Below are 25870 nucleotides of genomic sequence, written 5' to 3'. Positions count from 1 at the left end.
AAAGGCACCTAGACCTGCAGTTACAAAAAGGTAGATCACAAAAATGTATGATTGTGGCAACAATAAAGATATTTCAGATGTTTACACAGTGTTAAAAGGGGTTAAAAGAACTTACTGTTTACTCTTGGAAAAAAAAAAATCTATGTTACCGTAAACTGTTCCTGCATCCTAGTGGCTTAAGGGCATGTGTTTTGGTTTTTATTTTACAGCAAGCTAGAAAGCCCTATGATGTCCGAGACGTTATTGAACAGTATTCCCAGGGTCACCTCAACCTGATGGTGCGAATCAAGGAATTACAGAGGAGGTATGTCCATGAAGTTCAGTGTCTGTACCCATAAAGACCAGCAAAAGGATGTTTGTAAATAGGCCAGTGATTGGAGCTGGGGATCAAAAACTGACAGGGTTCCAGGTGCCATATTGGTAGGACTCTGCAAAGTTACGGAATACGTAATGGCGTTCAACTAAAGTTTTCTTTTCACACGGGAAAGAAAAGAGCTTAAACATCTGGTTATTGGGACTTCCAGTTTTCATTATGCTTACATGTATTGCCTCAGTCCCTGCTAGCTTTGACAGCACACTGCAATCCCTATATTTTAGGGGCTGTGCTATATGTACAGAGTGAAATACTGTCACATGCTCAAGTAGAATTGCACTTAAGAGCAAACTAAGAGATGACAAATGCAACAAATAAGCTGCAGAAGAACAGGGAAAAGAAGAAGCAGTGCTGCTTGTGTGGAAAAGCAATGATGTGCTAAAAATTTGCAGTCATTAAAGAAGCTGAAGACCAGTCCAAGTATAACCCCATTTTGTTATTATTTTTATAATTTCAATAATTAGCTCAAAGCAACTCCTTCACTTACAGTACAAACCAGAACTCCTTGAACTTCACTTTTCTTGCTTGTGAAGAGCTAGAGAAAGTGAAGATGCTGGTTCAGGCTGATAAAAACTAAAATTATTCTTTTTGTTTTATAGGTTGGACCAATCCATAGGGAAGCCATCTCTTTTTATATCTGTGTCAGGTACGTTAATGTGAAGGATATGTCTAAAGTTAATCTGGTTAAGATATCATCAATCGATAATAATTGTTAAAATACTTTTTATTTTGTTGCCAGATTTTTAAACAGTGCCAACCAGTTGTGGTCTGAAGCTTAGGCAACCACAACAGTATTTAGTCATCAACACCTTTAAAATAGGCTTGTTCTTATTTAGATACTTTTAAAAGTGCACTTTCTGCTTTCGCTGCACTTTTCAGAATGTTTGCTCTAATCTCTGTAAGGCTTGCCATATTTTCAGTTAAATGGTGTGTTATGACTACAGAGTTCCTATGCAATCAGTAATATTCTCATAGTGCTTTGATAGCTTTGAGGGAAGCACGAAGAACTAAGTTTGTTTGCAAGAAGTCTGGCTAGTGAAAACACTCGGTTAAATGTCATTTTCAAACTCATGTTTCTATGTAGTTTACAGGGAGAAAAAGAAATGTTACCAAATGCATCGTTTAAGTTGGCTCTAGAGTCTTCTGCGTAGTGGCAGATTGTTTTTAAATGGCAATTAAAACATTAACTAAATTGGGAACAGTTTTGTTCTCCTAGGTTAGAGCCTAAAACTAAGGTTGAAAGTGCCTGAAACTGAAGGGCTATTAAAAGCCATGGCTTGGGCAAATGCGATAAAAAGAAACAAAAAGCTGCTTTTAAGGAATATAACTGCTTTTAAGGAATAGAGTTATCAGCCTGGTAAAAGTGTTCAGTTACACTGTGTTGGTGGGCTAGTTAAACGCACCCTGTTGTGGCTTGATGCTATTTTGTTATACCAGCATATATTAATTTGAAAATGTTTCTTATTCCACAGAAAAAAGCAAGGATCGAGGGAATAACACGATTGGTGCCAGGCTGAACAGAGTGGAGGACAAGGTAAACCTCAGTTAGACTGGCAGTGAATGAGGACATGGTCTGTGATTGAACAGTGCTTGTTTCATAGGATGTGGGGAAAAATTCAGCTTAAAATAGAGTTGGATGTCTGGCTTTTCCAGGTGACGGAGTGTATTTTTGTGGCAGATTGTATTTTTGGTTCTTTCTTGTAGTTTTAACAGAATAAGAAAAAAAACCCAAACCCACATACTTCAATTGATTTTGGTGTCTTTTGGGACTTGCTTGAATCTTTTAATTGTATATATTACGCATGTCTCATTGCTCTGCTTCCTTCCTCCACAATAGATAAAAGGCTCTGTTCCTTTAATACCTCAGTATATTATGGTCCCTAAGATTTCCCTTTGATCGTTTCTCTGTTGTTTATACAAGTCCACCTACAATTCCTTAGAGGGAGCGATAGCAAACCTTGTTCTATCTTGATTTTCATTCCTTATGACAAATGGAGTTTCTCCTTTCAAGTGACGTGAAGCCAGAAAAAAAGTCAGGCTTGTTCTATAATCTCAAATTAACAGTTAAGTGTCCTGTAACCCTTTACTTCAATGCTGGCTGTGCTTGAAAAATCAGATCACAGGTAGAATCTCTGTCACTGTTAAAAAATATAGATTTGCCTGTGTTGGTATTAGGGAAAGAAAGTTAAGATAATTGGTTTGAATCCTTTACTGATCTCTTACAGTGATTTGGTGAGGGGGTGAAAGAATTTCTTTACCTTAGGATTGTTTCACATGAATCCAAACTGTTCATTCAGTATTAAGAAGTAAAAATTTTTCTTGAGGAAAAGAGCTTTCAGAGTGTTTCTTCCACAACTGGAAGTATGTGACAATCTCATAAAGCATTTGTTCTGAAGAAATACCCAGCAAATATTCTGCAAACCAAAAGAGGTGTGAGCAGCACATCCCAAAGAATGCAAACTGAGCTCCCTCAACTGTATTGATTCACTTGTGACATTACATTACTTGTGACATTCCTTACATATTTCTCCTTAAATACTTAAGAGAAATTTGAATGATAATACTCAGGACTGTACTTCAGTCTCTTGGAAATAAATGGCATTTCAAAAGGAACAGGTGCTTCTTGGTGTATAGGGTGATGTAGAAGATAAGGAGGTACAGTGCATTTTGCAAGAAGAATCACTGTGCAGTGCTCTCAGATCTGCGGCTGGTAAGTGTTCTTACACATGGAAGCCTTTTCAAGAAAGTTTGGATTACATTTATTTATTTTCTCTCTGTAATGTCAACTAAAAGTGTGGAACACTAGAAAATGTCTTGTGACAAAGAGCAATGACTTTTCAGTTTGGACAAGTAGTTCTTGAATGACACCTAAATCAGTGCTTCTCAGTGCTATTTGCAAAATCTCTAACAAGCCTGGGAAAGCTTTGGTGTTGTACTGGCTCAGAGATAAGCTGGTTTGGGGTTATTAATTGCTCTTTTTACATCCTTACAAATAAGTACACCGTGCATTTATAGTGACTGTTATTTTATGTCTTGTAATGGGACTGTAAAACACTCTCTGTTTAATTTTAGTATAGCTGGGTTAAATTTTAACTGCGTTTTAAGAAACAGAACCTTCTTTCTTTGCAGTTGCATGAGGTCATCTGTGGTTTCAGAGTTGTATGTTATCTGCCCTATGCAACTAGTCCTATCTGCAGGAATTTTATCTGAAAGTAGCTGAAGGGCTAAAAATAGAGAATTTCAGTTGGGCTCGGCAAACAGTGGCATACATGACAACACACTGGCAATGCTGAAATCGTGGTTTTGCTGCAGCTGCAGAAGGTGGCCAAGCACAGTTTTTTGGTATTTTTTGCTCTCAGACTGGCCTTCTCTTTCTTGTAAAGTGCCATGGTACATGGTTTGCTTTCAGCATACAGTTAAATCCTTCCTGAGCTGAGCACTATATAAAGGATAACTGTATCAGCTGTTTTTTAAGGTGACTGGGTATTTTAAACAGTTACATCCAGTTTGGTTTGTGAATTAGTTTTGAAACTTCTGAAGGAGAGATTTTTCAGTGCTGCACACTGGTGTTAGTACCTGACCACCTTTTGTGCATTTGAAAAATCTCCTTTAAGTCATTTTAAAATGAGACATAGCCTGAAATTATTTGGAAACTCCTAATACGCGAAAAATTATACAGTACATGCTACAGGAATAAGTTGAGTTCTTCCAATATATCTTTCTCAGTTATCATTAGTATGCTCCTTGCAGCAGAAGGCTGGTGTACAGTTGTCAGAAAGTTTGCGTTAACGCAGAAAGAGGAAAACCCCTGAACTTTCAGATTTTTAGAACTTTTGGGTTCTTCTGCCTGTGGATGTCTGCTGTCACCACACGCTCTGCTACTTGTAGATCACTGAAGCAAAATTCAATTTATGTATACTCTTATAGGCTTTTGTGGAGGTAGATTTTAACTCAAGAAGGTTTTACAAATAAAGATAATTCTGTGTTCAAGAGTATCTAATTGTATTTCTGGGACATCATGTCACTCTTGCAAAGCTTGTACTTGTGGCACAAGTAGATGTTCTAGAGGTATATGTATGGCTGGCAGTACAGAGGGAAACTGGCACGTCAAAGGAACATTTTAAAATTACAATGCTTAGAGCAGTATGGCAGTATTGGCAGGAGCTATGATAGTTTATGGCACAAATCTGATTTTCCAAGTATTAAAATCAGCAAAAACAAAGCAAAAAACGTTTTCTTCTTTTAAATTTAGGAGCATGTTCATTTGAGGGAGAGAGTCCTGTAGAGTCTGTTCGTCTTGTGTACTGAGTGAAACTTCGACCTTGTGACTTACACAGTTTGTGATAATGTAACTAAAGATTGTTTCCTAATATGCAAAAGGCAGGGGGATGAATCACACTTGCAGGAACATTCCTGCAGAGTCCTTCCCGTGGAATTTTGTAATTTGGGCAAGCAGATGAAAAGGTAGTTTTGTGCATGTTAACTAGAAACTGCACGACCCACTCGTCCTTTGTTAAAAGAAATCTCAATCCAACATGTAATCACAGTGTATTTTGATTTTGCCCTTGTTTTCCATTGCTTATAAAGCTGACGGTAGCAAATGCTCAGTTCTTCTAAACTGAGCCATATTGCCATGGCTGAGTGCAGACAGTTGCAGCACATGCTGTCCCCACACCCCAGTCTGTCAGGACACCAGCCAACTTTGGCGCAGGAGGCATGTAACCGCCATAATACAGTGCCCAGGCTGAACTCATAAACCCTGATAAGTAGCAATGGTCCAAGTATGTGCATGTAGATATGCCAATCCAGTCCCTCAGAGAATGCTGTTGAGCAGGATTACAGTGGCAAATCAATTTATTTGTGGTGACCAGCCTTTTTTTATTCTGAAGTGTTCAGCATACCCCCAAGAAACCTGGCCACTGCTGGCCTGTGGCCAAAGTCAAAATCAGTTTTCCCAGATAGGCACAGCTGTATGTACGCAGCACTGTTAATCCTCATGCAGGGAGCACTGCATGCCAGTGGTTTAATTCTGGGTATGCCCAGCAGCTCGATCCAGAAACAAGCCCATGGCACGTTCAAGGACTTCTGTGTGGTGTATCTCCTCTTTTCTTTGCACTGCTTTAATTTTAGCTTAGCTATAAATGGCTGTAATTCTAACTTTTTAGAGTAAGTTAATCTGTTCTTTTTTTGACCTTTTGCTGACCATTAATTTAGATATAACAGGCTCAGCTTGCACTTTTCAGGTAATCACCTGGGCTTATTGCTTGGCTGCTCTAAGGTAATTAAGTCTTAAATATGGCCACCGCACAAAATCATCTAGAATATACAGCTAACAGCTAAAATTGGCAGTCCCTGGACAGGCTTTGGTGCCTACACTTAGACTGCCCCAGATGTCAGTAGGTCCTGCCTGTGGACCTCCCACAGTAGAATAACAGAACCCGAATTTACAAAATAATTTTGAAAAGCATTCTGAGCAGTAGACATTATGCTCTGTTCTCTGTTAAATCATTTTAAAAATAGGACTTAATCTTCCTCAGTGATTTGGACACTTTAAAATTTACCTTTTAAGAATAGTTATAGCAATCCAAATGAATTTTCTGGGTGTCTCTTCTATATACTCAGAACTATTCCTTTACCTGACAGTATAGTATTAAGATCAGTATTGCCAAGGTCACAACTAAAATCTTATCAGGGTCTTTTTCAGTTATATAGAACATTAGAAGTAATGCTGTCTGCTGCTAAATTTTAAGTTGTAGAGACTTAAATTGAGAAGATATGTAGTAGTGAGACATGTGACACCTTTTAAGGTGAATCCAACAATTTTGCAAGAGAGTATTCTTTCCAAGCATGTGCACCTTTTGCATGCTTATTGGCTGAAAACATGTACCCTTGTACTCTGATGAGTACTAACATAAAAGAGCAACATTCAGAACTTCAAATACGCTGCACAGGACTGAACAGAAAATCATTTCACTTTTTCAGATTTACTTTAAAAGCAGATAGCACCACTTTTAAAACCAATTAAAAAAAATCTATCATGTGAAAGCATCTACCCTAAAATAGATGCTAGTGTAGTGTTTGAGTTACCTACTGGAAATCTGAACTGATCTTGGAAGGCAAAACCAAAAGGAGTTACCTTCTTTGCACAGTTCTTTTGAGTTCTGGTTGTGGTGATTTGGTTTTCTGTCTTCCGTCTGCAGTGTCCTTGGCTGTTAAATGTATAGATCAAATGTTCAGCAAAGCTGATACAATTTAAAGTGTGAGTGCTGAGTATGGAACTTTAAAAGAGCAATGAGTACAGAGGCTTTATTTGAGGTGGCTTTCAAAAAGTGGTGAAGACTGGTGTGTTACAACATTTATATATGTGGTATGACATTTTCTTCTGGCTAAATAATTTTCTGTAATTGTTTCACCAGAGCACTGATTCTATCCATACATATATTAGAAACCACTTTGGCTGGAACCCTTTTAAACACAGTCCAGATGAGCAAAATAGCCATTGATAAGTTTAGGTCCAGTTTCTGATTTTATTCCTGCTCTTTTCTGCTCTTGCTTTCTAATCAACTAATAGTTCCCCACTGCAAAAGGTTTCATATCTAACTTATTTCTTTGTTGATTTGCTCAGAAATATATGAACTTGAGTTATATATTGCAGAGTAATTTCACTGTAGTGTTAATAAATTTGCTGTTTTATTGTAACACAGGGTAAATTGTAATCATGCCATTTCTAATAATGAACTCCCAGCCCATCCAACACAGAAAGGTTTATGATATGCTCCAGAGCCCATTAAAAGCCTATGACCTGGCAAGCTGTGAAGCAGGCCCTTTAACCAAAACATAAGGTAGCCCTGAAGAGCAAACATTTCAGCTTCACTTCAGGGTACATAGAAGAATTAAGCTTTATCAAAGTTTTATGCCTTTGAGAAGATTTTTTGTTTTAGTCGTTAAGATACAATTTTGCTCGGTAACACAGGTGTGTTACATGACAGCATTTCTGTCATAAATGGAAGTATGGATCTGTACGTATATGTGTCTCATTATTGGACACTCAATCTTTACAATCCTAACAGCATACATTAGGTAGTTCAACATTTACTTAGAAAAGTGTTATCTCATCTACTTCTTCCTGGGTTCTTAAATGCAAGGCTTCATGTTGACAGCTTGTTCACCTAAAAGAATTCTTTGTGTGTGGCCAGTCTTCCAATTTTATGTGAATATCTGCATCATCTAACATAGGATCAAACCTTGGTGGTTTTGGGTTGTTTGGGGGTTTTTTTGTCCATGTTAATAGCATTCTGTTGCCTGTGGGGACAGTTACTGTGCTTTCTGGCGTAACATAGCAATTAGTGCAAACTTCAAAAAGGCCTTGACTGACGAAGGCCTTCTTGCACATCAGTATGCAATGGGCAGAAACACTTTGGCTTTATTTTTAATTGAATAGTGATATTGAAAAACTGATGGTAAAAGACTGACAAACAGCTATCTGAAATTCTGGTCAGTGCTAGAAAGCATGGTTAAAGCCATGAATCATCAGTTGGAAAAGATGGCTTCGGAAGGTGCCTGGCACGGAAATCTTCAGCACTTTGGAGGCTAAACATGCACTAGGCAGTTCAGGTATTTAATATTGGCAGCTTCTGCAATAGGTGTGTGAGCATTTGCCTTCCTGGTACCTAAAAACAGAACCAAAACCTGTGGGTTCAGATGGAAATTTTAAAAGATATGTGAAACCAATAAAAATCAAAAGAACAACTGCCAAGCAGTTACTCATCTTCTGTGTAGTTGTTGCAATAATGCAGAAGTAATAACTTGGGGGATGTGGAGGAATATTAAGAGGCATATGGAAGATTAAGAATCCCCATTAATTTAATCTTTAGTCCTTTTCCAGATGCTGAAGTACAAGCATCTGGAAGCAATTCTGGTGCTGAACTTTGTGATGGAGGGTGCCCATTTTCTATAAATGGTACTACAACTAAGGTCATCTTTCATCAATCTAGGTCGTTAGGCAGCCTTACAATTTTAATACTTAATCTCTCACCAATCTGATTATATTTCAGTGAGTAAACAATGAAAAACTGCAAATTTCCATTTCCAGTATTCTATGTATTCATGTATCAGGTATACATGGTAAAAATGAAAACAAAAAATAACTACTTGTAGGATTCTCTGCTGCCAGAAGCTTTGGTAGCCAGAATAGAAACAAACTGACAGAGGGAGGTTGGTAAAGTCATGCAGAAGGGCTCCTTGAGGATTGTTAAGCAGGATGTGTGTATGTAAACTGCAGTTTAGCAAGTATTTTAAACAGTAGTTAGCGATGAATTGGTTAAAAAAGGAAAAGCATGATTTTATCTATCAGTACTTTCTTACATTCTTTTTTTTTAAGGCACTGCTACAACCCTTGCACCAGAAACAACTGTGTCAGATAAACTTTGGTCTTGTTCGACATAGCCCTTTTTAGTCTAGGATTTTAGGCACAGCTGCTTGCTGTTGGGTTTGGTCACTCATACAGCCCCATGCAGCTGAACACTTCTGTACAGTGTCTTAGACCTGACCTGTTTAGGAAGACTGTGGAAGCAGACCTCTGTGCCTTCTAGAGGGTATTCATGTGCGTTTTTGCAGCACCACCCTTGAAGACTGTAAGGTCTTTGGAACCAGAGCCTTCACTTTCATCCATTTGTTAACACTAATTTTATCTGTTTGCAGATAGTTAGCTCCTATCACAGCAGAAATGAAAACCAATCAATTTTGGCATTATTTAGTATACACAGTGTTAAGTACTACCTCTAACCTGTAGGATATTATATATATTGGATATCGTTACAAACCTAATCTACAGAGCAGTATTACAAGCTATTGTGATGTCTTGTCTTTTTCTGAAGTGTCAGCTCTTGGATCAGGGGAAACACAATTGTATTAAAACTGCAGATCTAGCATTGAATATAGATAGCCACAAATGGAGAGTATACTGCAGCTCATTAGCTTATTTGCAGGTAATGAGAGTATATATTTCCTCAATGCTCTCAAAGTTAAGCAAGACAAAAATATTATCTTTATTCTAGGGAAGAGTGACTGAAGGTAGTTCCAACTAGCACACAATCAATGTGCTAGTATTCAGAAGCAATGAATAATCAACCTCTGGTTATTCAGTCACATGCAGTCAACTTTGATACTCCTCTACATATTTTATGAAAAGTAAAAAGGCAAAAATAAAATATTTCTAACGAGAAGACTTCCTGTTTAAGTAAGTTGCTGTAGATTTTACCCCAAATGTGGACAGTAGTTGGGAAGCATGATGATTAAGGCAGAGTGTAAACCTGTGCAAATACAAAGTGGCATGTGTATATATATATATATGTAATTATTATTTTAAAAATCTCATAGATTTCTTCCCTATTTGGGATATGACTAATGACTTTGGAATTCTTAACACTGACAATGGCTGCGTACTTGTGATCTGCATAACTGCGTACTTGCTTAAGAGCAGAAATCCCAGAAAAATTTTAGGTAACATGGAATATATACTAGAAAATCTAGCAATTTGGGAGAGAAACGGAGAAATGAAATAATGTGTTACCAGCTGATAATCTTATAGACAACCTTCAGATTAGTTGCTCGTTTGAGAATCAGCTGTTTGTGTTTATAATTGGGTAGGTATGTGAGTGGATGGGTGTAAGATCTGCAAATCGAGATGACTCAGTCTTTTATTAAACCACATAAAGCCTGTTTTGTCTGGCATTCAAGGATAAACCAAAGCAAGATTTGAAATGTAGCATCCATCATTCTTGTGCATAGACTGTTTATATTTGATGTGGAATGGAAATGCATGGTGAATATGCCGAGAGAGAATGTGGAACAGTTGTATGGACTAAATACCCTGAAGAGTGGATCAGAGAAAAAGGATCTAAGTGAATAACACATGTGCACAGCATGCTACGCAAGACTTTTATTTGTCTTTCTTTTAGGTTAAAGGAAAAGAAATGACTGTAAGATCATCTCTGCATTTTCTGGGGTTTTTTGTGTGTTGCCGATGAACAACTGAAACACATTCTAATAGAAATGGCAAATTATGATACGCTAGGATGAACCTTTGCTGAAGTCAGATGCACCAAAGTTGAAATTGTTCCTTGTCAAAGATCTGGGTTTAGAGTGATCTTGCTGGAATTAAAAATTTTTATTTTCATTTGCAGTTCAGTATCAGGGAGTAAAAGTGCATGGAGTTGAAAGGACTCTATTCAGGCTGCAGTCTTTTCAGGTTGGAATCTGTTCAACTCTTGGAAAAGATTCAGGGTAAAGGAAGGTATACTCCATTTCTTATGCAATGTCCATACCTTCTGTCACCTTATCTGCTACCCCCCCAAATAAAAATTGCAAACCAGAAGTGACCCAGTGCTGCTTAGATTACAGGAAGAGTAATAGGAGAAAGGGGCTGTTGCTGTCCAACTCCTTCTTAGAGCTATGGAATCAGAAGGAAGATAAGAATGAAAACAGGCAGTAAACAAAAGTAGACTATGAACACCTGGTTCCAAATATACCTAGTCTTCCTAGAACTCAGGAAACCAAGGTGGCAAATATAGTTTCCTCAAATCCTTCTCTGTTCCTGCATCCTACCCACTGGGGTTGTGACAAAACCACAATTCATTTTTTTATAAGAAAATCAAGCTTTGCATTAGTTTTGTAAATATCTAGAACAAATATGATTATGATGACTTTTTACACATCTTTCCACTGTTTCAGCAGTTAGCACAGGGCTGTGAACCTGTGTCACAGGTTCTCTTTCTATCCAAAGTAACTGATGCTACACTTGGTAGCCCTGGTGATCAGCCAGGAGCCCAACCTGGCAGAGTGGGACTGCCCTTGTGTACCATGGGCATGATAGTCTGATGAGCTGCCTCCATTTAGGATGGACCTTCTCTGTGGTAGCTTCATTATGTTCATCATAGCATGAGAGCTCCTTCTCTGACAGATTAAACACACAATATAGAGAAAGGGAAAAGAAAATAATGTTTACCTCTTTTACAGCTAAGGTGCAGGAGGTGAGGTATCACAGTGGCATCTGTGGCACAGTCAGGAATTTAACATAAGCCATGTCTGAGACTTAACCACAAATCAGCATTCCTTTTTGTTATTGTGTTTGAAAGTCCCTCTAGTTTTGAATAGTTATATTGGCCAGTGCAGTGTTCAACATAATCATAGCCCATTAATACTAAAACCATCAAGTATATAAACACACAAACTACACCAACCCAGCCAATATAAATGTACTGATACTATTTTAGACAGTAGTTTTTAAATCGTCTAGAAATTAATCTACTAACATGATTTTGTAGCCCAGGAGCATAGGAGTGGAGAGGATTGAACATATTTACATGACACAGAAACTGTCATAGATAATTATGCATGTAATATTTAAAGCTAAAAAAAAATCAAATGCTATATTTGCACAGTCAATCAGAGAGAAATATTCAAGTGAGTTTAAATATTCATTTACGTTTCTGTTTTAAAAGTCTTGGATCCCACATTGTGCACCATTGACCCTTCTGCGACATCTGTTAATCTTGGGTTTATTTCAATTTCTTTCCCTCTCTTTTTTAAACAGATGACTCCGCTTGAATCAACACTTAGTTTCCATTAGACGGATAGAAGGTGATTCCCTTAGTAACATGTGCGTCTTTATCTAGTTAAGTCCTAATAGCCTTAACATGTCAAGGAAGCTGGTGTGGTTAACAGCAGAAAAGGCTTTGTCAGACACTTCACCTAATAAATACTGCCCTTTGTCCAGCCATCGAAAAAGAGTGAGTAAATACAGGGTGTTTCCAAACTGCAAATGTGTACAGATTTATATATGGTCTACAATTATCCCTATAAAAAAATATGTGTTGACAGTAGAAGTTACATCTGCATATATATCCGTATTTGTACATGTCTACCAGTCCAAGGGTGGGTTGGCTGTTTGCCCTGCCTGGGCTGCCCTTTTTCTGTTTTATCACTTCGTGATGGAGCCACCATTCATGTGTGGTTTTTCTCCTGATCACTTGAGCTTTGTGCGGATTCTTTGATGGTTCTTTGTCTCTGGTTTTCATAGCTTCTCTGTCCCAGGGCAGTTGGATATTTGAGTATTAGTTGTGCCGCTCTAGTTAATCTTGGCAACAAAGACATCTGACTTGGCTTGATTATCATGTATGATAATCCTGCCAAATGAGGCAGTCGAAACAAAACCCCCAGCAGTAAAATATATTCAAAATGCCAACTTGAATGGAGATGAGGTCCTTGCTTCATCATAGCTGACGTTTTCTGGAAACTTTCCAGTTGTGCCAGCAGTGTCTGTGATTGCATGCTGTGGTCCTCAGGGTACTGAAGGAAGCCTTTATTCAGCTACTCCAAGTTTCTAGAAATTTTCAGCCAAAGAAGCTTTACAGGAGAAGACATTAGAAAGGAAATGGGCAAGGATAATTTTTGCTGTTTCTGAAAATTAGACATTAGGATGATATTCTTTACTATGAGAGTGGTGAGACACTGGAACAGGCTCCCCAGAGAAGCTGTGGCTGCCCCATCCCTGGAAGTGTTTTAAGGCCAGGTTGGATGGGTCTTTGAGAAACCTGTTCTAGTGGAAGGTGTCCCTGCCCATGGCAGTGGGGTTGGAACTGGATGATCTTTAAGGTCACTTCCAACTCTAACCTTTTTGTGATAATCATGGCTCTTCTACCTCTCTGCTTCATGTTACATAATGGAGTTTTGGTCAAGCTTTGAGGTCATATAATCAGCCCCACAGCGATATTGCCGTAAACTCTCAGCAGAATGCTGGTACCAGAAGTGACTAGGGAGGAACACAGTGGCTTTTCACTGATGCAGTGGTTTCTGGTATAGCACCAACACCAGACTCTTCCATCTAACATGCATGCCAGAGGCACGCTGGCTAGGGGCCCAGAGAGCCATTCAGCAGCATTTGCAGCACTGCATCCACACCTGGCTTATTAGCTTGGGCATGATACTTTGTAAAGATCTGGATGTTTCTGGTTTTAGCATAGGCAGCACTGGTTCAGCTGTCTTTGCAGCACACTTTTGATTGTAGCTGATTTGACACGATGCTCACAATGAATGCATCATTCACAGGCTGCTCCAAGGTAGTGGTTGACTACATTGGTTTTGAATCTGAGCCCTCTGAATCTCTGTGTAGAGAAATTTCTGAATCTCACAGCAGCTAGTGAAAGACAAAAAAAAAAAAAAAAAAGCAGCGGACAGTGGAAAGTAATTTCCTTTGCACGGAGAAAGGGGAGGAGGAGGAGGATCCACTTGAGAATGAAAAGAGCAGTGATTCCTACAAACAAGGTCACCTTTATTTTGTTTTCTGTGCACTGGCAGTACAATTTCAGTGAAAAATCAATTACAGATCTCAGTGATAGGACAAGGGGTAATGGGTGTAAACTGGAGCATAAGAGGTTCCATGTGAACATCAGGAAAACCTTCTTTACTGTGAGAGTGACAGAGCACTGGAACAGGTTGCCCAGGGGGGTTGTGGAGTCTCCTACGTTGGAGATATTCAAGGCCCGGCTGGACAAGTTCCTGTGTGATGTACTCTAGGTTACCCTGCTCTGGCAGGGGGGTTGGACTAGATGATCTTTTGAGGTCCCTTCCAACCCTTGGGATTCTGTGATTCTGTGATACCGGACCTGAAACAGGATAAGAACTTCATTGTTGGTTTAGAGTGGATTTTTTGGTTATGTGATGAGTACTTGTAAATCCGGACAGCCCAACTTGATGTATATTCTCTTGTGCCAAGTCCAAACAGTTTCCTTTTTTTCTTCTGCTGTTTGATATTTATTATCAGTGAACAATACAGGCCAGCTGTCATTCAGTCCTTAGATGGCTGCTCTGATAAGAACCTGACCAAGCACAGTACACACGGATGACAGTTGTTTACAAATGTTTCACTGATTTCGATAACTGCAGGATTGGCATGTTTTCTTTCCAGTGCTGGTGGAAGGGCTGGGAGATGAGAGGAGGAAAGCAGCAGCTTTTACAACTTCTTATTGTATGGCATATCTGAAGGTATAATTAAATTAGCACACAAGCAAATTCATTAGATACATCAGTGACTGCTACATTTATATTATTATTCAAAGAGCTACATGTTAGAGGAGTGTGACTTATACTGTGAAACAAAGCCCTAAGAACAACTGATGTTAATTTTTCTGCACTGAAGTTCCCCATCCCTGTGCTTCCCACAACCACCTTGAAAGAGGCTGGTGCTAAATAATAACATGAAGCAAGTAAGTGTTAAACTGATAAGTGCAACAGAAAACTTGAGAGAAAAATGAATTTTTCTGTCTTCAAAGAAACAGAGATGCACTCAGGGAGTTGAAGTGCTTGGGATATATGGCCTCTTTGCAGTGCAGAAACATGATAATGTAATGGAATTAGTCCTGCCCCCACATGATAATAATTTAAGTTCATCTTTCTCTCCAGCTACACTGTATTTCTCCACAGCTTTGACCTGTATTGTAACCTTGAAGAGGCATCTTCACCCCGCTTGGCTTCTTCTCCTGAGTAAAGCCTGGGGTACTCATGTAAACTGTAAGTTCTCTAGGCTTCAGCCCTGGCATGTGTTTAGATGGGACTTTTCTGATTTTCAGTGGTGCTGGAATTTGGATATTATTAATGCCAACAGTAAAACACTTTTCTAGACCAGAAGATTTGTGTATTATAGGTGTCTCGGCTTTTAAACGTAAAATAAACCCAATGTAAATACAGCAGTAACAAAGCATGGGTATTTTCTTTGCTAGACAGCTAGTAGTACTCTAAAAAAAAACAGTAAAGAACTTATGAAATTGTCATAGAAATTTATGGATTCACCCATTTTTGTAGTATGTGAGAACAATAAAAAAAAAGGAAGCCAGTTACCAAGATAAATTATTAGATGTAAACTGGGTTAAATGTAAGTCCAGAAAAATGCATTTGCTTACATATATAGTACTATTACAAAAGTTTTAGGGATGTTATTTGATCACTGTTTCTTCTGGAGGAAGTTATTGCTGGCCTTGGAGAAGGCAGGCAGGATCATTTTAAATTGTGATTCCTTCTGGTACAAAACCCTTACAAGTCTATTACTAATTCACAATAAAAGTGAGTGTTTTGAGTATTTAGATTATCTCCTTAATAACATACTTCTTTCAAGTATTTGATGTCTGCAGAATAGGGTACATACTGGTCACACTCAGAAATCTTTTTTTTTCTAGACCATAGGTGGAAAAATGTGGGAAAAGCAATGATATTTTAGTCAGCAAAGCATTCAGGAAGCCCTTGGAAGAATATGGTACACATTGGTTTAAGAGACAGCTACATGTCTCTTTGAAATGATCTAAGAAAGCTTACAGAAATTAAGGTGGTATGAAGGTAAAGGCAGAGACTGATTTAATTAGAGGTTTAATTAAATATGTAATTGTACTAGCTAAGCTCAGCCAACTGTTATTGGGCAATAACTCATGGAACAGGGATCTCCTCTGCTTCTCCCATCATTTCGATATCCTTCTTTCACTGCTGAATAGCTCTCCTTTGCATGAAGCTGTGAGAGCTGGGGCCAGAGCATGTCTCCTCACTGTGCTAGTGAGTCCTTGTGTTGAATCCTGTGACATCTAGGAACTTGCAGCAGCTTGAACCTTGCTTGTAACCCGGATCCCAGAGCAGCTGGAGGGCATTGTAAAGAATAAATAAATTTAAAAAAAAAAAAAAAAAAAAAAACACCCAAAAAACAACTGAAACCAAACATTGCCAACAAATAAAAATTCCTTTCCAGTTTCAAGAAAAAATGTCTGGAAAAGTGTCAGAGCACATCCAAAGACTCTCCTTGGGTGTTGTCCCGATTCTCAGCAATGCAGAAGGTAGAAGGTAACATTGGAAGCATGTTATTGCTGAGAGAACTCTCTGGCAGGAGAGTTGTGTACATGTGTGTACATGTATGTACAGACTCCTAATTACCTCTAACAAGCCTTGAGCTCAGGGAATTGTAAGCTTTTCTGACCCCTGTTTTAAACCCCAAAGAAGTTGTTTTATATCGCAAACCCCCATTCTCTTCTGCTTTACTGTAGAAAATCCCCTTCTCCATTGAAATGGAGAAGTTTGCAGTCCATAGTAAATAATAATGAGGATTATTGTAAAAGACTCAGGTTATTTATGCCCTCCTCCTAAGCTTTCTTTCATTTCATCATCAGTTTATTTTGTACCTCAATGAAGCTGCTAGATACATGCATTGAACAGAAATCAAAGTCATGCTTTCATCACAGTCCTGAAGCTAATTGGTTGGCTTGCTGCTACAGGCATCTATCTGCAGGCACCTTGTACTATAGTACAGTAGTGTTATGACTTTGGAGGCCCAGCTATTTTAAATCATAATAGTGACACAGTATGCATGCTTGCTTTCAGAAAGCCTGGGCAAGCCGTGCTGAGCTGATTTTCTTGGCACACTGTGTACCTATAATTTTGTCTTACATTTTGAAAAGTGGGTATCTAGGCATAGAATCAAAAAGCTTCACCGAATATACAAGGTGGGTTTTTTTCCAAGAAAAATACAACAACAAACACATTCTTGGCTTTTAGATTGATAGTATTCCTTTAACAGCTATAGATGTTTAAGAACAAAGAAACCTACTGGGGAAAAAAGGAATAAGAAACATTACGATTGTGGGGGATGTTTTGAGGGGGTTTTGGCAAGATTGTCCTGGTGTTTTGACAGTGAATTTTTCTACCATGATTTTGGTGCACTGCTAGTATGCCTACAGCAAATGGGTTACTCAGGACAGCTAGAAATAATGATAATCTTTCATGAAAAACCTGAAAAGCCATGCATGTGCTGCAGTAGTTGTCAGCTGAACTGACTTACGCTACAATTGTCTAATGGGTGCAGTTTATTTTGTGTTGATTTCCATTGTTTGTGCTGCTTAAGGAAGTAAGATCCTGATAGGAGGATCTAGTTCTATTGCTCCCTGTTTCATCTCCCAATAGCCTGGTTTTAGAGGTTGTGGCAGACATCGTAGGTGCTCAACATCACTTCAGAAATCAGCCCCTACCTCTCCTCTGGAAAGGAATGTAATGCTGTACTGCACACAGTTGGAGAGACAGCTGCTTTTCACACTGACAATACTGACCATTAGAAGAGCTAAATCCACTCTTGCTAATCTCTGTGAAAACAGAAAGAGTTCAACAAAGTTCTCAAACTATCTGTAATTTGGGATAATGGTGTAATTAACCTTATGATAATAGCATGAAATGGATAGCTGTATCAGGCTCCATTCAGGTACAAACAGGAGACCCAACTTCAACTGAAAGTAGCTAAGAGGGATATTTCTGTTACTGTTTTCTATTCAGTGTATGAAATTGGTAAATTCTGCCTATGCTATTAGAGATAAGGTTGAAAGAAGAGTATCTCCTGCTTTTCCTATATAGGTACAGGAAAATGCCCAAGTCTGAATTTAAAGAAAAAAGTGAGTGAGGGAGAGTTGACTAATGAGGTTTTAATTGCATATTTTTTGCTAGAGATCAATCACTGTAGTATTACAAATGAGAACATTCTGTGCATGTGTTTTTTGATCATTCCTAGCTATTTCCTATGTATTGAACTACTCTAAACTGCAATATTGAATGAAATTGCTGTGATCAAAAGTTTCCATTATTTTCTCAGTGATTTTATTTTCTTTTTCTCCACTCTAAGGAAAGGCCTTTTCCTCATAATGGAGAACAATATATTGCATCTTTTTTTTTCTCATATTCCTTTTTACCTCAGATTTGTCCATTTCCTATGACTGCTGGTAATGATGCTTTCCCTAACTGCTTCTGTCAAAGACTTTCTGATGTTATCCTTGTTTACCCGAGGTTGGTTTTGGTTCATGGTAGTCTGTAGACTTAAAGCTCTTCCAAAAGTGTGTTCTATTTCAAGACAAGAGGATTTTATTTCAGAAAATTAGTCTCTCTAGCTAGTTGTAGGGAGGCAGATTGGTTAAACTTTACAACCTCTTTTTGTTTAGCCTCTGGAACAGTGCCATGGAGTCTCAGGTTTCCTGTATAAAGAGAGATCTGTATTCGGTCAGAGGGTAACCAGGCAAGGTACATGAAGGCTGTAGGGTGAATGGCTCTTTCAACAATGAAATCAGCCTGGGGTCTTTAAGATCCCAGCCGTGCCTTGTCTCAAGACTGTGCTGAGTCGGCAAAATTCCTAAAAACTTCAGGAGGGCAAAATAACCACCCTTGGAGGGGAAAAAAAAAAAAAAAAAAAAAAAGGACAAAACAAAATACTTCAGAAAATACCAAACTGGAAGAAACTCGCTGCAAATCTGATGAGCCTTATGAAGTTCCTTGGTTCTCAGGGAATCAGAAGAGGGGTGGGCTACTCACATCTTCCTTTCCTTCCCAGTGAGTCCTGTGTGCTTTGATTGTCACATGTATACACATGGAGAATGGTATCTCATGCAAAATCTCATGATGCACCGTTATTCTGGGAGCAAATGCACTAATGCACCTTGAATCTGAAGATTAAGTGTCTAAAAGAGTTATTCCTTTAGAGGATTCACCATGCTCCCATTTTCCTGAAACTGAAGGTGTAACTCTACAATTGCTAAATAACATTCATATGTTACTCCAGGGTACAGAAACTTTGCCTCAGGCAGAATAAAAGACAGGAAGAAAAGAAATAGGCTCTTACGAACTTTGCATTCAAGTAACAACTTAAAGCTGCATTGGAAGAAATGCAGTAGTGAAGCTCTGTGGTTTTATAATCTCATTTTCCTGATTACATCAAATTAGTGGGGAAATGCATCTCCTGTTTTGTTTGCTCATTTATCTGTTGGAGTATTGTAGCCTTTCAGCAAATTTCCAGTTGCATGCTATTTGATTCTTTCTTTGCAGTAATCTATTGAAAAAATTCCATTGTGAAGAAAATAAAATGCTAGGAATCTGATTTTGGCCATCTTTCCACATGGTTTGGAGAAGTTTGCAAATCATCTCAATGTATGTAAGCTCATCCTTGAATATCAGCAAATCAACTTAATTAGCACAGTTGTCTAAACTTTGCAATTTACAGTATGTTTCACTGTTCCTGATCACCATACATCTTTTCCACTATCAATTGCTTCTCAGAAAACATCACCAAATTAATGATGGTTTATTTTACAAATTCATGAAAGCCCCAGTATTTTTTGGACTATCTGTGGAACCTTGCTTTTGGTAAAACCATGAGGCTGATACCAGAATTAATTTCATGCAGTTTTAGACATGTGAAACTGTAGCACTATCTCAAGGCTGCTGCAATGTGTGTTGCTGAGCTGCAATCACCAAGCTTCCTCATGAGGTCCTAGCAATCTCTTGCTTTTGGTCATATTACAGGCTGGTCCATTCTGAGCTGAATTTTTTGCAGGGACATGTATAGATGGTTGGTCTTGCAATGAAACCTTTCCAGAACTAAGCATTTCTTGTGCTTTTTTTCTCTCAATTCCCAGTTTTCTAAAAGTACATCTGAGACAAAGATGTTTGAATATTTGTCTTTGAACAAATGAGCTGGAGAAGCCCTAGCCATTCAGGAGTGTGTGTTGTATTTTTCCTGATACTGGTTGGTGCCTGGTTTGGTTTTAATTTTTATAGAACACTTATTATCTGCTTAAGCTAAGCAAGAAACAGGTATGAAATCTAGATCACTAAGTGTGCGAGGTGATGCCAAGTGGTGTCAAATAGTCCTCTTCTGGCAACAGTGGACTGTTGTTCAGTATCCTCGCACAGGTTAACCACAGAGTTGTTCCTGAGAATCTGTCTGATTTATGATGACATTGCTGGCAGCAACCAAAAGCTCTCTAGCAGTGCTTTCCACAGTGCTGTGTCAGCAGTTTCTTAAATATGCACACACACACACTCTCTTAGTATACATATTTATAGCGGAGTATATTCTAGTATTCATCCTCTTTTTCTTCTCACTTACGTGATGTTTATTCAGCATTAATGTATCTATCTACATCTCTGGTTGCAAGTTTAGTGTCTGTACCAACTAGAAAACTGTGCTAGTCAGAACAGCCCTGGAAAATTAGTTATATTGATCTTGTGTTCAAGTGCCTTGCTGTCAGGAATTCCCTGGGAGGGAAAGAGGCAAGTAACTTGGTTTCTGGGATGATACAACTTGTCTTACTAAAGCACATAAAATGTTATCAGAGAATCAGCTCTGAATTCATATATGCAGTAATTATAGTACAGTTTAAAATATAATTTGTCATCAGAACAGTGTTTCTGCTATGTTAGAAAGATGTATTTTCCAAATTAATAATAATAATTAAAAAAAGCCTTTCATCTACATGTAGCAGAATTTGCATTAAAATGTTTGTATCTGTAGTATCATTCTTGATACCTCCTTTGTACCTTTCTCTTTGTCCCTGAGGAATTAAAGAAGTTCTGCCCTGCCTTGACTTTTATATAGTTTGTGCTTCATCCATTTCTTATTCCTGTTGTCTTGTTGGGCAAAGCTCCAGATAAAAACTACACAAATGTATAACTCGTGAGTTTTATATGTTCAGTCTCAACCTGAAGGTTTTGGGGGTTGGGTTTTTTTCTGACTAATTTTGGTAGGTTCCCCTACTTTTTGGTTTGTCTTGATCAAGGTAGAGTTTTGTCTGTTCTGAGCAAGTAGCATCACATAATCCTAGCCCCTGAGCTGTGAATGTTGTGCCCGTATTGAGCTACATACTGTAATATAACAATTTCTAGAAGGCACACTGTGAGCTCTCTGCTCAGGTCCAGTTGAGATCTGGACAATCACATAGTTCAGGCTTTTACTCCTTTCTTCCAGCTTTGTGAATTCATAGATAAAAAGTAGTCAAAGCACATAAACCACTCTTTTATTGTTATTATATTGGTGTTCTATTTTTTTCTTGTAAGCATTTGGTGCAGAGTCCCAAGTTTAATGAGAAAGGGTGACCAACAGGAGGGATAAATGCACATGATCACAAATGGGATGGAAAACATTGGTGAGACATTCCTGCAGTGGACAGAGATGTGTGGGAATACCCAGACTATACCATGTTTAGGTCCAGATTCTTCCCTTGGGTGCAAGTCCCACAGCCTAAAGCATGAAAGCAACACAAATCTGACCTTTTCTTCTGTCACCTTCTGCTATAATATAGTCCAGCACCTCAGTAGACCTTTCAAGGAAATAATTTAATACTACCTATTAAAGAAACATTTCTTTCTTACTATTGCAGAGGAAATTTTACAAGAAAGAATTCCTAAAGAATTCTAATAACCTAAAGATACTCGGTAACTAAAGAAAACAGTAACTTTACTAGGTTCTAAGAAACCTAGTAAACTCTAATTTTACTAATTAGAGAAACCTAAACTAAATAAATTCTAATAACGTATCAGTGAATAATTAAATTATTTTGCAAGATAGGGAAAGTCCTTGAATACACTGATTATCAGTCTACCTTTTTGTCTGGATAGGGGTTTATTTTGAATAACTTGCTTGAACCAGTAGCAATTGGAAAAAGAGATACTGAGTTCTGTCATGATGTGGAAGTATTCTTGGTCACAAATACATTAAATGCAAATTAATAGCTTCAGTAATTGAGAACACAGTAATGTTCTTACATGGGTCTGTGATGTACATCACTTGGAATACAGAAGGAGCAGATGTAAGCCTTAGGGACTATGGGGAATAAGGAAAACTTCTGCAATAAAGGTTGTGTTAAGAACTGAACCCTGTCATTACAAAATCAATATATTTGGAAGGTAATATGGCTATGCATATCCTTAAATACAATAGAGAAAACAACAACAAAAGACAATAAAGTTAAAGTTGCACCAAGAATTTTTGCAGTAGAGAAAGCAGGAGCTAACAAGTAACATATTTTTTGTTAGTCCCTGCTGTTTAATTCCCTGACTGCTGTCAGGGTGCTAGTGAAACAGAATAAAGCAGCTTAATAAGCCATATTAGTTTATTATACACTCCACAGGCCAGCTCAGGGCAAGACACAACCCATTTGTTTGCTGTTCCTTGCTGTTAACTGTGATTTCCATTCAAGGCCATGACAGGCAGTGGTGTTTGGAGGGATGCAGACTTTTCTTTCTGTTTTCTGACAGATTTGATGACTTCTACTGTGTACTCCTCAATGATTTTTTTGTTTTGTTTTGTTTTTGTTTTGTTTTTTCTCTCCTGAAGCTTTGAGGTCTGGAAGTTGATTTCCATTACTCTTCCCAGTCTTTACTTACGTTTATCATCTCATTTCTCCACTGTTCCCAGGCTCACCTCTGCCATAACGTTTTTCCAGGTGCTTCCCACACCATCCTTTATGTCTTTTTTCTCTTGTTTGCATTTGAAGTGAAGATATTTTTTCTGTGTTGGCCTGGCTCAGATAGGATTAATTGACAGTGATGGGAAAGTCTCCTGCACTCACTTGTGGTAATTTCAGTTGTAGTGTAACCCACACCAGACCCCTGAGTATCAAGCAAGGTGAAAGTCCCGGGGTTTTATTGCTTGGGACCGTGGGCTAACAGACTGCTAAGGGATATTTGCTGCTGGCATCTCTGTACTGGGAAGGTAAAATCTACCATTTTCAAGACAGTAATACAGGGGTTTTCACATGATCAGCAAGAAAGCACATCCTTTGTCCAGAATGTTGTCTTATCAGAATTAAGGTTTCTGCTTAAGAACATGGAGGGCCAGAGTTTTGGTAAAAAAACCTTGTTTTCTTTTATATATATATATATGTATGTATATATATATTCATTTCTCCTTGACATCGCTGTTAGAGAAGGCAATCAATTTTCTGAAATTTCCCAAAGACTTCAAGGCAGATACTCAACATTTAAAAAATCAGGCTCATGAGTTATACTTTAGCAGAATTACTGAAGAGTTATCATCTAACAGGAAGTGTGGGAGAGACAACGCAACTGCTAATGTATTAGTTACAACTGTTCTTATTACCGGAGTGAACGTCTGACCCATTTTACAATTCTAAGCATACATTTTGATGATGATTATGAAATCTTCTACAATTGAGCATGTGTCAGATGCTAACTGAACAAGGAAATGCAATGCCCTCTTAAGGATTTGATTTTATGACTGTAGAAACTGAGTTTTCTTGTCAGTCATCTGAAGCCTGTAATAATTTCTTCTGCTCAAATAACAGTATTGGTGAGTCAGTACTATTTATCAGTGAACAAGCAATTTGCTGCACTGAATAAATAGATCTGTGGTTCCAAGCCCAAAAAATATTTGGTGAAATGAAGATTTAGCAAAATGAAAAAACAGTTCTGTACTAAAAGTGTGTGTGTTTGTGTGGGTGTGTGCATGCATATAGATGTCTACCTGTTAATTTGGGGTTTTTAGAAGATTCTGAAACATTAGCAGTAGAAAAATAAATAAATAAATGAATATCACTGCAAGTGCCTTGAATCTGTCATGGTCCTCTTTGACTGTGTCAGGCAGCCCACCTCTATAGTAAGCATGGCAGACTATACATAGAGTGACTCAGGGTCCCTGTACCTCCTTGCAAGCAGCCAGATAGCATCTTCAAAGGACGGTAAGCTGAAGTGGAATTAAAAAGCAAGGGGGAGCCAAGAGATAAAAGAGATAAAGGCAAACTTGCCCCATGCTACTATTGTGGGTACCTTTACAACAATTTATCTGAGTAAAATTTCCAGACTCTTTCCTCAGTGTTAATGATGATTTTGCAATACACTGACGCTTACAAACTAGCCAGCCACTTCAAAGATTGGTTTCACTCTACCTTCCTGTAAGTCCCATTAATGTAAATAGAGCTGCAAGCACACTAGAGAAAAGGGCAGTAAGTTTTTAGAACTGGCTTTGAAAAGCACCAGGAACTTAAAGCAATAGCTGTATTTAAGCCTTAATATAATGCTGAGGTGCTCTTTACATACTTCCCTGAAACATGAAGAAATTAAAAGCATGTGAATTACAAAACATAACAGAAGTAGAGAGTAGACATTAGGATAATACAGAACTGCTTGGCATTTGCTTGTGAGTCTGGACAAATAGCAAGTGAACAATTATGCACTGGTTTAATGACACTGCTTTAACCCAACCGCTTTAACCCACTGGACTCCACTGCCCTTCACTGTAGCAGGTTGCTTTCTCTGGAAGTGCTAGATTAAGCTGTAGCACATTTCAAGGTTATTTGCTCATTGCAAAAACATTTTGTTTGAAAAAGTCTGTTCCCAAATTTGATGTTACACACTTGGCTTTAATTCATTAAGGTACTTAAGTACACACCATGTGTAAGTATAAATGATTACTGTCCATTTCAGATAAAGTACTATTGCTTCAGATTTATATTCTGCTTAAGTTGCTTGTTGAACAAAGGTCCTCATTTGTAGTTACGCTTCTTTTTTCCCTAACTTAAAAAACAACTGTGACTTTACTGTTTTTAAGAAGCTTACAGCTCTTACTAGTAGAGTTGAATCACAACTGCCGTGGCCTTTTGTTTCTGTGTCTATAAATCCCATTCAGTTTGTGAAAGCAGAGCACTCTAACCACATGCCCTAAACTCCACATATGGCTAGAAATTTTTAACTTCCTTAACTCCAGGGTTAAGTACTAAACAATTTGCCAGGACAAAAACTTCAGATTCCCAAAGTTCAGATCACTGCAGTGAAATCAGCGCTATACAACTTCAGAAGCTTGCTTTATGTGTTAGTAAGTCACATATTATAGTGTTGACTGCTGAAAAGCAGCAGAGTCCCATGTGTTCTATTCATTTGTGCAGGACTCATGACATTTCCTTCCAGCCCTTTACTCCTTTTCACCAGTCAGCACTGTTGTATAGCATTTAGGAAGTCACTGATAAATCTCACATGGCAGTACATAGTGGAAACAGCGTATGATTACAGCTGGAAGTGCTTTTGAGGCATCTGCAAGGTAGGTCTATGTGTAATTTCTATTTTATGCAATGAAAAAGTCTCATCACATCTCTAGTCATAGGAACAGGTCCTTCATAGTGAAAATAACTGTGAAATCTTTTTAGAAAGCCATCAGTTTCAAAAAGAAGGAAGTTGCGGCTTCTTGGGTGCTTAAGGAGGAATGGTGAGTTTTAGGCCTCAGGAAAGCCTGCAAGACTTGCATAGGAGCTCCTTCCCCATGGTATTTTTCGCAGTAAATCAATTCCAAGCCAAATGTAGGCATCTAACTGCGTGTCACAAGCAGCAAGCCTTGAGATTATGTTTCCCAGCAGCCTGCTAGTGACACATGCTCCTCAGCTCTGCTACACTTGGCTGGTTAAAACAGCTCAAAGCATTGTGTGCAGCATCCCCAATCTGAGCCAACCATCTCTCACTGCACATTGCATAAGGAGCCTAAATGCCACACTCAAATCATAGGCTGCCTATGTAAAGGTTGGGGGGTTCTGACACTGGGTTTGGCAAGGCCCAAGTCCACCTGCAGACTTCCTGTTTTATATGCATGTGTCAAATCCCTGATTATGTAATAGGTGATGGGATATTTTCCTCTTTCAGCTTATTGCT

The 25870-nt window shown here is 38.4% G+C and overlaps 1 protein-coding gene across 1 annotated transcript in view; it reads left to right on the top strand.

The window, feature by feature from the left end:
* The window catches only part of KCNQ1 (potassium voltage-gated channel subfamily Q member 1), a gene marked incomplete at both ends in the record, with an annotated part of 363335 nt that overhangs the window by 257440 nt on the left and 80025 nt on the right, over window positions 1–25870 (top strand). The window contains 3 exons of the mRNA XM_080619312.1: window positions 210–304; window positions 973–1019; window positions 1846–1907. Coding sequence (XP_080475438.1) covers window positions 210–304; window positions 973–1019; window positions 1846–1907 — 204 coding nt within the window. The remainder of the gene's footprint in view (window positions 1–209; window positions 305–972; window positions 1020–1845; window positions 1908–25870) is intronic.

Source organism: Psittacula echo, assembly GCF_963264785.1.
Source record: "Psittacula echo genome assembly, chromosome: 5".
In the NCBI taxonomy this organism is placed as follows: Eukaryota; Metazoa; Chordata; class Aves; order Psittaciformes; family Psittacidae; genus Psittacula; species Psittacula echo.
This window is presented reverse-complemented; position numbering and strand designations above follow the sequence as displayed.